Raw genomic sequence first — 12,577 nt, forward strand, 5'->3', positions numbered from 1 at the left:
GGGGGAAAAGGGAGAAAAGAATGGGAAAATGGGGGGAAAAGAGTAGAAAAAGGGGGAAAAAGAAGGGGGAAAAGAAGGGGGAAAGAGGGGAAAAGAAGGGGGGAAAGGGGAAAAAATAAGGGGGAAAAGGGGGAAAAGAATGGGAAAATGGGGGGAAAAGAGTGGGAAAAGGGGGAAAAAGAAGGGGGAAAAGAAGGGGGAAAAAGGGGGGAAAAGGGGGGAAAAGAAGGGGGGAAAGAGTGGGGAAAGGGGAAAAAAGAGGGGAGAAAAGAATGGGAAAATGGGGGGAAAAGAGTGGGAAAAGGGGGAAAAAGAAGGGGGGAAAAAAGGGGGGGAAGGGGGGAAAAGAAGGGGGAAGGAGGAAAAAAATGGGGGGAAAAGAGTGGGAAAATGGGGAAAAGGGGGGAAAAGGGGGAAAAGAGTGGGGAAAAGAAGGAGAAAAGGGGGGAAAATGAAGGGGCAAAAGGGGGGAAAAAGGGGGGAAAAAAGGGGGAAAAGGGGGGAAAGAGGGGAAAAGGGTGGGAAAATGGGGGGAAATGGGGAAAAAAGAGTGGGAAAAGGGGAAAAAAGAAGGGAGAAAAAGGGGGGAAAGAGTGGGAAAAGGGGGGGAAGGGGGGAAAAGAGTGGGGAAAAAGAAGGGGGAAATGAGAGAAAAAGGGGAGACAAAAGGGGGAAAGGGTGGGAAAAAGGGGAAAAAAGAGTGGGAAAAGGGGAAAAAAGGGGGGGAAGAAGGGGAAAAAGAGGGAAAAGAGTGGGGAAAAGGGGAAAGGGGGAAATAAGGGAAAAAGGGAAGAAAAGAGGGGGAAAGGGTGGCAAAATGGGGAAAAAAGTGGGAAAAGGGAGGGAAAGGGGGAAAAGAGTGGGAAAAGGGAGGGAAAAGAGTGGGGAAAAAGAAGGGGGAAAAGGGGAAAAGAGGGGGAAAAGGGGGAAATGAGGGAAAAAGGGGGGAAAAGGGTGGGAAAATGGGGAAAAAAGAGTGGGAAAAGGGGGGAAAAGAAGGGGGAAAAGAGTGGGAAAATAAGGGGGAAGGGGAAAAGAGGGGGAAAAAGGGGGAAATGGGGAAAAAGGGGAGGAAAGGGGAAAAGGGTGGGAAAATGGGGAAAAAAGAGTGGGAAAATGGGAAAAAAGAAGGGAGAAAAAGGGGGAAAGAGTGGGAAAAGGGAGGAAAAGGGGGAAATGAGGGAAAAAGGGGGGGAAGAGGGAAAAAGGGTGGGAAAATGGGGAAAAAAGAGGGGGAAAAGAAGGGGGAAATGGGAGAAAGGGTGGGGAAATGGGGGGAAAAGGGGGGGAAAAGAAGGGGGGAAAGGGGGAAAAGGGTGGGAAAATAGGGAAAAAAGAGTGGGAAAAGGGAGGGAAAGGGGAAAAAGAGTGGGAAAAGAGTGGGGAAAAAGAAGGGGAAAAAGGGGAAAAGAGGGGGAAAAAGGGGGAAATGAGGGAAAAAGGGGGGGAAAGAGGGGAAAAGGGGAAAAAAGAGTGGGAAAAAGGGGGAAAAAAAGAGTGGGAAAAAGGGGGAAAAAAGAGTGGGAAAAGGGGGGAAAAAAGAGTGGGAAAAGGGGGGAAAAAAGAGTGGGAAAAAGGGGGAAAAAAGAGTGGGAAAAGGGGGGAAAAAAGAGTGGGAAAAGGGGGGAAAAAAGAGTGGGAAAAGGGGGAAAAAAGAGTGGGAAAAGGGGGAAAAAGAGGGAAAGGGGGAAAAATGGGGAAAAAGAGGGGAAAGGGGGGAGGGGGGCGGAAAGGGGGGAGATTGGGGATTTGGGGGGGAAAAAGGGGGAATTGGGGGGAAAATTGGGATGGAAGGATGAGAACAGGGGTGATCCCAGTGCTCCCAGTATGATCCCTGAGCTGATCCCAGTGCTCCCAGTATGATCTCTGAGGGGATCCCAGTGCCTTTATTTTGATCCCTGACACAATCCCAGTGCTCCCAGTACGATCCCTGCGGGGATCCCAGTGCTCCCAGTATGATCCCTGACACAATCCCAGTGCTCCCAGTACGGTCCCTGAGCTGATCCCAGTGCTCCCAGTACGATCCCTGAGCTGATCCCAGTGCTCCCAGTACGGTCCCTGAGCTGATCCCAGTGCCTTTATTTTGATCCCTGGTGATCCCAGTGCTCCCAGTGCGATCCCTGAGCTGATCCCAGTGCTCCCAGTACGGTCCCTGAGCTGATCCCAGTGCCTTTATTTTGATCCCTGGTGATCCCAGTGCTCCCAGTACGATCCCTGAGCTGATCCCAGTGCTCCCAGTATGATCCCTGAGCTGATCCCAGTGCCTTTATTTTGATCCCTGGTGATCCCAGTGCTCCCAGTACGATCCCTGAGCTGATCCCAGTGCTCCCAGTACGATCCCTGAGCTGATCCCAGTGCTCCCAGTACGGTCCCTGAGCTGATCCCAGTGCTCCCAGTACGATCCCTGAGCTGATCCCAGTGCCTTTATTTTGATCCCTGGTGATCCCAGTGCTCCCAGTACGATCCCTGAGCTGATCCCAGTGCTCCCAGTACGATCCCTGAGCTGATCCCAGTGCCTTTATTTTGATCCCTGGTGATCCCAGTGCTCCCAGTACGATCCCTGAGGGGATCCCAGTGCCTTTATTTTGATCCCTGGTGATCCCAGTGCTCCCAGTACGGTCCCTGAGCTGATCCCAGTGCCTTTATTTTGATCCCTGGTGATCCCAGTGCTCCCAGTACGGTCCCTGAGGGGATCCCAGTGCTCCCAGTACGGTCCCTGAGGGGATCCCAGTGCTCCCAGTACGATCCCTGAGCTGATCCCAGTGCTCCCAGTACGGTCCCTGAGGGGATCCCAGTGCTCCCAGTACGGTCCCTGAGGCGATCCCAGCGCTCCCAGCCCCAACATTTCCCCTCCCGCTCCCTCCCTCAGGGGCTCTCTCCCCTCACGGCGCCGCCATCTTGCCCCGTGACGTCACCGCGACCCCTCCCACCCTTCCCCCCCCACCCCAAATTCCCACCCCTCCCCTCCCCCCCCCTTTTCCGCGACCCCTCCCGGGCCTCACTCACCGACCCCCGGCCTTCCCCCGCCGGCTCCGGGGGGCTCCGAACCGGCTGCGGAGCCGAGCCCGGCCCCTCACTCAGCTCCCGACCGCCATCTTGGCCCCGCTCCCGCCATTTTTTTCCCCTCCCCTCGCGCTTCCTCCTTCCCGCCACCGCGCCTGCGCGCAACCCACGGAACTACAACTCCCGTCACCCCCCGCGCGCGGCTACCGGAAACGGGGCGGTGCGTTCGCAACCGTTGACCAATCAGTGGCGGGGAAGCGGGGGAGTGGCAGCGGCGCTGACCAATGGGGGGCTCGGCGGTGTCGATGATGACGATGATGGCGGCGGCGGCGGCGCGGGTGGCGCTGTGCGTGGCGGGCGCGGCGCTGTCGCTGTACGCGCTGCACGTGGAGCACGAGGCCGCGAGGGACCCCTCGTACCGAGCCGCCTGCGACCTGGCGCCGGCCGTGTCGTGCACGCGGGTGTTCTCCTCCCGGTAAAAGCCTCGGGAATCGCCCGGGAATAACGGGAAAAGTGAAGCGGGAGGGGGGGGGGAGCCGTGAGGGGAACGGTGAGGGCGGGAAAAGGCGGGCCGCTAGGGGGCGCTGTCGGCGGGGGCCGTGAGGGGAACGGTGAGGGCGGGAAAAGGCGGGCCGCTAGGGGGCGCTGTCGGCGGGGGCCGTGAGGGGAACGGGGGGGGCGGGAAAAGGCGGGCCGCTAGGGGGCGCTGTCGGCGGGGGCCGTGAGGGGAACGGTGAGGGCGGGAAAAGGCGGGCCGCTAGGGGGCGCTGTCGGCGGGGGCCGTGAGGGGAACGGGGGGGGCGGGAAAAGGCGGGCCGCTAGGGGGCGCTGTCGGCGGGGGCCGTGAGGGGAACGGTGAGGGCGGGAAAAGGCGGGCCGCTAGGGGGCGCTGTCGGCGGGGCCGTGAGGGGAACGGTGAGGGCGGGAAAAGGGGGAGGGGGCGTGGTTTGGTTTTGGGAGGGGCGGGGCTTGTTAGGGATGGCCATATATGGCAGTGGGGGTGTGGTTTATGGTAGCCACGCCCATATATGGTCAGGGAGGTGTGGCCTGTAGTAGCTAACACTGGGCATAAACGGTTGCAGGGGCGTGGCCTGTGTTAGCCACGCCCATACATGGCATGAGGAGGTGTGGCTTGTGTTAGCCACACCCACACAGGGCTGGGTGAGGTGTGGCTTGTGCTAGCCACGCCCATTTATGTTGAGGAGGCGTGGCTTGCATTAGCCACGCCCATCGAGTGTTCTTGCAGGTGTGGCCTGCATTTGCCACTCCCATGGTGGCTTGCAGGAGGCGTGGCCTGTATTCACCACGCCCACATAGGGGTTGTGGGCGTGGCCTCTACTAGCCATGCCTGTATATGGGTCAGAGGCGGGGCCTGTATTGGCCACACCCATCTATGCAAAAGGGGCGTGGCCTGTGTTAGCCACACCCATCTGTGCAAAGGGGGCGTGACCTGTGTTCGCCACGCCCATATCGGGTTGCCGTGGGCGTGGCTTAGCAGTGAGGCGGGGCTTAAAGCCCCGGTGCACCAATGGGAGCTGGGGGGTGTGGTTTAGAGCACAGCCATACCATAGATGGGCATGTGGGCGTGTCCGCGGCGGTCGGTGGGCGTGTCGCTGGCTGACCACGCCCCTTTTGGCAGGTGGGGGCGGGGCCTGGGCCTGGTGGAGCCGGTGCTGGGCAGGGACAGCGCCGTGAACGTCCCCAACGGCGCCATCGGGCTGCTCTTCTACGTGCTGCAGGGGCTGCTGGGTAACGGGCACTGGGAGCGACTGGGGGGGACTGGGAGCGACTGGGAGGGGATTGGGAGGTGATTGGGAGGGACTGGGGGGGATTGGGAGGGACTGGGAGGCGATTGGGAGGCGATTGGGAGGGACTGGGGGGGACTGGGAGGGGACTGGGGGCACTGGGGGGGGGTTGGGGCGGCACTGGGAGGGACTGGGGGGGACTGGGAGGGGATTGGGGGGGTACTGGGAGGGACTGGAAGGGACTTGGGGGGTACTGGGAGGGACTGGGAGGGCACTGGGAGGGACTGGGGGGGACTGAGGGGGCACTGGGAGGGAGTGGGGGCACACTGGGGGCATTGGGAGGGACTGGGAATGCCCTGGAAACAAACTGGGAACACTGGGAATGGCTCAGGGACCCCCCCTGGGGACACTGGGAATGAACTGGGGGCACTGGAAATGAGCTGGGGACACACTGGGGACACTGGGAATGAACTGGGGGCACTGGAAATGAGCTGGGGACACACTGGGAACACTGGGAATGGTTCAGGGACTCCCTGGGAACACTGGGAATGAACTGGGGGCACTGGGAATGAACTGGGGACACACTGGGGGCACTGGGAATGAACTGGGGGTACTGGGAATGAACTGGGGACAAGCTGGGAATGAACTGGGCACAAACTGGGGACAGTGGGGACAAACTGGGGACAAACTGGGGACACTGGGAATGGTTCAGGGACCCCCTGGGAACACTGGGAATGAACTGGGGACACACTGGGAATGAACTGGGGGCACTGGGAATGAACTGGGGACACACTGGGGACACACTGGGGGCACTGGGAATGAACTGGGGGTACTGGGAATGAACTGGGCACAAACTGGGAATGAACTGGGCACAAACTGGGGGCACTGGGGACAAACTGGGAGCACTGGGAATGAACTGGGGACACACTGGGGGCACTGGGAATGAACTGGGGACACACTGGGGACACACTGGGGGCACTGGGAATGAACTGGGGGCACTGGAAACGAGCTGGGGACACACTGGGAACACTGGGAATGGTTCAGGGACCCCCTGGGAACACTGGGAATGAACTGGGGACACTGGGAATGAACTGGGGGCACTGGGAATGAACTGGGGACACACTGGGGACACACTGGGGGCACTGGGAATGAACTGGGGGTACTGGGAATGAACTGGGGACAAGCTGGGAATGAACTGGGCACAAACTGGGGACAGTGGGGACAAACTGGGAGCACTGGGAATGAACTGGGGACACACTGGGGGCACTGGGAATGAACTGGGGGCACTGGAAATGAGCTGGGGACACACTGGGAACACTGGGAATGGTTCAGGGACCCCCTGGGAACACTGGGAATGAACTGGGGACACACTGGGGGCACTGGGAATGAACTGGGGACACACTGGGGGCACTGGGAATGGACTGGGGACACACTGGGGACACACTGGGGGCACTGGGAATGAACTGGGGGTACTGGGAATGAACTGGGGACAAGCTGGGAATGAACTGGGCACAAACTGGGGACAGTGGGGACAAACTGGGGACACTGGGAATGGTTCAGGGACCCCCTGGGAACACTGGGAATGAACTGGGGAGACACTGGGAATGAACTGGGGGCACTGGGAATGAACTGGGGACACTGGGGACACACTGGGGGCACTGGGAATGAACTGGGGGTACTGGGAATGAACTGGGGACAAGCTGGGAATGAACTGGGCACAAACTGGGGACAGTGGGGACAAACTGGGAGCACTGGGAATGAACTGGGGACACACTGGGGGCACTGGGAACAAACTGGGAGCACCGGGAATGAACTGGGGACACACTGGGAACACTGGGAATGGTTCAGGGACCCCCTGGGAACACTGGGAATGAACTGGGGACACACTGGGGACACTGGGAATGAACTGGGGAGACACTGGGAATGACCTGGGGACAAGCTGGGAATGAACTGGGCACAAACTGGGGACAGTGGGGACAAACTGGGGACAAACTGGGGACACTGGGAATGGTTCAGGGACCCCCTGGGAACACTGGGAATGAACTGGGGAGACACTGGGAATGGACTGGGGGCACTGGGAATGAACTGGGGACACACTGGGGACACACTGGGGGCACTGGGAATGAACTGGGGACACACTGGGAATGAACTGGGGAGACACTGGGGGCACTGGGGACAAACTGGGAGCACCGGGAATGGCTCAGTGCCCCCTCCCCCAGGGCTGTGGCCGGGCCGGGCGGCCTCGGTGGCCCTGCTGGGCTCCTCGGTGGCCTCGGCGGCGGCGTCGCTGTGGCTCGCGGGGGTTCTGCTCTTCGGCCTCGGCGACCTCTGCCTCGTCTGCCTCGGCTCCTACGGCCTCAACCTGGCCCTGCTGGGGCTCAACGTGCGCCGCTGGCGGCGCCCCAAAACCGACTGAAACCGCCCCGAAAACGGCTGGAACTGCCCCAAACTGACTGAAACTGCCCCGAAACCGACTGAAACTGCCCCAAAACCGACTGAAACCGCCCCGAAAACGGCTGGAACTGCCCCAAACTGACTGAAACTGCCCCGAAACTGACTGAAACGGCCCCAAAACCGACTGAAACGGCCCCAAAAATGGCCCGGAGCGCCCCAAAAACGGCTGGAACTGCCCCAAACTGACTGAAACGGCCCCAAAACCGACTGAAACGGCCCCAAAACCGACTGAAACGGCCCCGAAAACGGCCTGGAGCGCCCCAAAAACGGCTGGAACTGCCCCAAACTGACTGAAACTGCCCCGAAAACGGCTGAAACTGCCCCAAAAACGGCCTGGAGCGCCCCAAAAACGGCTGGAACTGCCCAAAACTGACTGAAACTGCCCCAAAACCGACTGAGACCGCCCCGAAAACGGCTGAAACTGTCCCAAAACCAACTGAAACGGCCCCGAAACGGCTGAAACTGCCCCAAAACCGACTGAGAGCGCCCCGACAACGGCTGAAACCATCCCAAAACCGACTGGAACTGCCCAAAACTGACTGAAACTGCCCCAAAACCGACTGGAACTGCCCAAAACTGACTGAAACTGCCCCAAAACCGACTGAAACGGCCCCAAAAACGGCCTGGAGCACCCCAAAAACGGCTGGAACTGCCCAAAACTGACTGAAACGGCCCCAAAACCGACTGAAATGGCCCCGAAAACGGCCTGGAGCACCCCAAAAACGGCTGGAACTGCCCCAAACTGACTGAAACTGCCCCAAAACTGACTGAAACTGCCCCAAAACCGACTGGAACTGCCCAAAACTGACTGAAACTGCCCCAAAACCGACTGAAACGGCCCCAAAAACGGCCTGGAGCACCCCAAAAACGGCTGGAACTGCCCCAAACTGACTGAAACTGCCCCAAAACCGACTGAAACTGCCCCAAAAACGGCCTGGAGCGCCCCAAAAACGGCTGGAACTGCCCCAAAACCGACTGAAACCGGCCCCAAAACCGACTGAAACCGGCCCCAAAAACGGCCGGGAGCGCCCCGGAATTGGGGTGAAAGGAGAAGTTGTTACAGGAAAGGGAGAGAAAGTGACATTAAAGTGTCTTAAATTGACCTAAAATGGGATTAAAGGGAGCAAAAGTGGCATTAAAGTGGCTTAAACTGCCCCAAAAATGGCATTGAAGTGTCTGAAATGGGCCAAAAACGCATTAAAGTGACCAAAAATGGCATTAAAGTGTCTGAAATGGGCCAAAAACGCATTAAAGTGACCAAAAATGGCATTAAAGTGACCAAAAGTGACACTGAAGTGTCTGAACCCACCCAAAATGCCTGAAACTGCCCCAAAAGTGCCTGAAATTGCCCCAAAACCCATCTGGAACCACCCAAAACCGACTGAAACTGCCCCAAAACCCATCTGGAACCACCCAAACCCACCTAAAACTGCCCCAAAACCCATCTGGAACCACCCAAAACCGACTGAAACGGCCCCAAAACCGCCTCAAGCGCCCTGAAATTGGGGTAAAAAGAGACAAAGTGACATTAAAGTGGCTTAAACTGCCCCAAAAATGGCATTCAAGTGACCAAAAATGGGCCAAAACCGCATTAAAGTGACCAAAAGTGGTATTAAAGTGGCTTAAACTGCCCCAAAAATGACATTAAAGTGACCAAAAATGACACTGAAGTGTCTGGACCCGCCCAAAATGCCTGAAACTGCCCCAAAAGTGCCTGAAACTGCCCCAAAACCCATCTGGAACCACCCAAACCCACCTAAAACTGCCCCAAAACCGCCTGAAACTGCCCCAAAACCCATCTGGAACCACCCAAAAGTGCCTGAAACTGCCCCAAAACCGCCTTGAACGCCCTGAAATTGGGGTAAAAAGAGACAAAGTTACAGTAAAAGGAAAGTGACATTAAAGTGGCTTAAACTGCCCCAAAAATGGCATTCAAGTGACCAAAAATGACATTAGTGACCAAAAGTGACACTGAAGTGTCTGGACCCGCCCAAAATGCCTGAAACTGCCCCAAAAGTGCCTGAAACTGCCCCAAAACCACCTGGAACCACCGAAACCCACCTAAAACTGCCCCAAAACCGCCTCAAGCGCCCTGAAATTGGGGTAAAAAGAGACAAAGTGACATTAAAGTGGCTTAAACTGCCCCAAAAATGGCATTCAAGTGACCAAAAATGGGCCAAAAACGCATTAAAGTGACCAAAAGTGGTATTAAAGTGGCTTAAACTGCCCCAAAAATGACATTAAAGTGACCAAAAGTGACACTGAAGTGTCTGGACCCGCCCAAAATGCCTGAAACTGCCCCAAAAGTGCCTGAAACTGCCCCAAAACCACCTGGAACCACCCAAACCCACCTAAAACTGCCCCAAAAGTGCCTGAAACTGCCCCAAAACCCATCTGGAACCACCCAAAAGTGCCTGAAACTGCCCCAAAACCGCCTTGAACGCCCTGAAATTGGGGTAAAAAGAGAGAAAGTTACGGTAAAAGGAAAGTGACATTAAAGTGGCTTAAACTGCCCCAAAAATGGCATTCAAGTGACCAAAAATGGCATTAAAGTGACCAAAAGTGACACTGAAGTGTCTGGACCCGCCCAAAATGCCTGAAACTGCCCCAAAAGTGCCTGAAACTGCCCCAAAACCACCTGGAACCACCCAAACCCACCTAAAACTGCCCCAAAACCCATCTGGAACCACCCAAACCCACCTAAAACTGCCCCAAAACCGCCTCAAGCGCCCTGAAATTGGGGTAAAAAGAGACAAAGTGACATTAAAGTGGCTTAAACTGCCCCAAAAATGGCATTCAAGTGACCAAAAATAGGCCAAAAACGCATTAAAGTGACCAAAAGTGGTATTAAAGTGGCTTAAACTGCCCCAAAAATGGCATTAAAGTGACCAAAAATGGCATTAAAGTGACCAAAAGTGACACTGAAGTGCCTGGACCCGCCCAAAATGCCTGAAACTGCCCCAAAAGTGCCTGAAACTGCCCCAAAACCCATCTGGAACCACCGAAACCCACCTAAAACTGCCCCAAAACCGCCTGAAACTGCCCCAAAACCCATCTGGAACCACCCAAAAGTGCCTGAAACTGCCCCAAAACCACCTGGAACCACCCAAACCCACCTAAAACTGCCCCAAAACTGCCTGAAACTGCCCCAAAACCCATCTGGAACCACCCAAAAGTGCCTGAAACTGCCCCAAAACCGCCTTGAACGCCCTGAAATTGGGGTAAAAAGAGACAAAGTTACGGTAAAGGGAAAGTGACATTAAAGTGGCTTAAACTGCCCCAAAAATGGCATTCAAGTGACCAAAAATGGGCCAAAAACGCATTAAAGTGACCAAAAGTGGTATTAAAGTGGCTTAAACTGCCCCAAAAATGACATTAAAGTGACCAAAAGTGACACTGAAGTGTCTGGACCCGCCCAAAATGCCTGAAACTGCCCCAAAAGTGCCTGAAATTGCCCCAAAACCACCTGGAACCACCCAAACCCACCTAAAACTGCCCCAAAACCGCCTCAAGCGCCCTGAAATTGGGGTAAAAAGAGACAAAGTGACATTAAAGTGGCTTAAACTGCCCCAAAAATGGCATTCAAGTGACCAAAAATGGGCCAAAACCGCATTAAAGTGACCAAAAGTGGTATTAAAGTGGCTTAAACTGCCCCAAAAATGACATTAAAGTGACCAAAAGTGACACTGAAGTGTCTGGACCCGCCCAAAATGCCTGAAACTGCCCCAAAAGTGCCTGAAACTGCCCCAAAACCACCTGGAACCACCGAAACCCACCTAAAACTGCCCCAAAACCGCCTGAAACTGCCCCAAAACCCATCTGGAACCACCCAAAAGTGCCTGAAACTGCCCCAAAACCACCTTGAACGCCCTGAAATTGGGGTAAAAAGAGACAAAGTTACAGTAAAGGGAAAGTGACATTAAAGTGGCTTAAACTGCCCCAAAAATGGCATTCAAGTGACCAAAAATGGCATTAAAGTGACCAAAAGTGACACTGAAGTGTCTGGACCCGCCCAAAATGCCTGAAACTGCCCCAAAAGTGCCTGAAACTGCCCCAAAACCACCTGGAACCACCGAAACCCACCTAAAACTGCCCCAAAACCGCCTCAAGCGCCCTGAAATTGGGGTAAAAAGAGACAAAGTGACATTAAAGTGGCTTAAACTGCCCCAAAAATGGCATTCAAGTGTCTGAAATGGGCCAAAAACGCATTAAAGTGACCAAAAATGGCATTAAAGTGACCAAACTGACACTGAAGTGTCTGAACCCACCCAAAATGCCTGAAACTGCCCCAAAAGTGCCTGAAACTACCCCAAAACCACCTGGAACCACCCAAAACCGACTGAAACGGCCCCAAAACCCATCTGGAACCACCCAAACCCACCTAAAACTGCCCCAAAACCCACCTGGAACCACCCAAACCCACCTAAAACTGCCCCAAAACCGCCTCAAGCGCCCTGAAATTGGGGTAAAAAGAGACAAAGTGACATTAAAGTGGCTTAAACTGCCCCAAAAATGGCATTAAAGTGACCAAAAGTGACACTGAAGTGTCTGGACCCGCCCAAAATGCCTGAAACTGCCCCAAAAGTGCCTGAAACTGCCCCAAAACCACCTGGAACCACCCAAAACCGACTGAAACTGCCCCAAAACCCATCTGGAACCACCCAAACCCACCTAAAACTGCCCCAAAACCCACCTGGAACCACCCAAAACCGACTGAAACTGCCCCAAAACCGCCTCAAGCGCCCTGAAATTGGGGTAAAGAGACAAAGTGACATTAAAGTGGCTTAAACTGCCCCAAAAATGGCATTCAAGTGACCAAAAATAGGCCAAAACCGCATTAAAGTGACCAAAAGTGGTATTAAAGTGGCTTAAACTGCCCCAAAAATGACATTAAAGTGACCAAAAGTGACACTGAAGTGTCTGGACCCACCCAAAATGCCTGAAACTGCCCCAAAAGTGCCTGAAACTGCCCCAAAACCACCTGGAACCACCCAAACCCACCTAAAACTGCCCCAAAACTGCCTGAAACTGCCCCAAAACCCATCTGGAACCACCCAAAAGTGCCTGAAACTGCCCCAAAACCGCCTTGAACGCCCTGAAATTGGGGTAAAAAGAGACAAAGTGACATTAAAGTGGCTTAAACTGCCCCAAAAATGGCATTCAAGTGACCAAAAATGGGCCAAAACCGCATTAAAGTGACCAAAAGTGGTATTAAAGTGGCTTAAACTGCCCCAAAAATGGCATTCAAGTGACCAAAAATGGCATTAAAGTGACCAAAAGTGACACTGAAGTGCCTGGACCCGCCCAAAATGCCTGAAACTGCCCCAAAACTGCCTGAAACTGCCCCAAAACCACCTGGAACCACCGAAACCCAC

The 12,577-nt window shown here is 55.3% G+C and overlaps 2 protein-coding genes across 2 annotated transcripts in view; one reads left to right on the forward strand and one right to left on the reverse strand.

The window, feature by feature from the left end:
- Positions 1–3,143, reverse strand: part of PAGR1 (PAXIP1 associated glutamate rich protein 1) — a 9,047-nt gene extending 5,904 nt beyond the window's left edge. The window contains 1 exon segment of the mRNA XM_082300111.1: positions 3,007–3,143. The gene's annotated coding sequence lies outside the window, so the exon portion shown is untranslated.
- Positions 3,144–3,311: 168 nt separating this feature from the next.
- VKORC1 (vitamin K epoxide reductase complex subunit 1) lies at positions 3,312–7,169 on the forward strand (the record flags this gene model as incomplete). Its single annotated transcript, XM_082300125.1, has 3 exons — positions 3,312–3,478; positions 4,643–4,752; positions 6,968–7,169. The coding sequence occupies 3 exons, from the start codon at positions 3,312–3,314 to the stop codon at positions 7,162–7,164; spliced, it is 474 nt and encodes a 157-aa protein (XP_082156251.1). The 3' UTR covers positions 7,165–7,169.
- Positions 7,170–12,577: the final 5,408 nt, after the last annotated feature.

Source organism: Coloeus monedula (assembly GCF_965178545.1).
Source record: "Coloeus monedula genome assembly, chromosome: 37".
Taxonomy (NCBI): domain Eukaryota; kingdom Metazoa; phylum Chordata; class Aves; order Passeriformes; family Corvidae; genus Coloeus; species Coloeus monedula.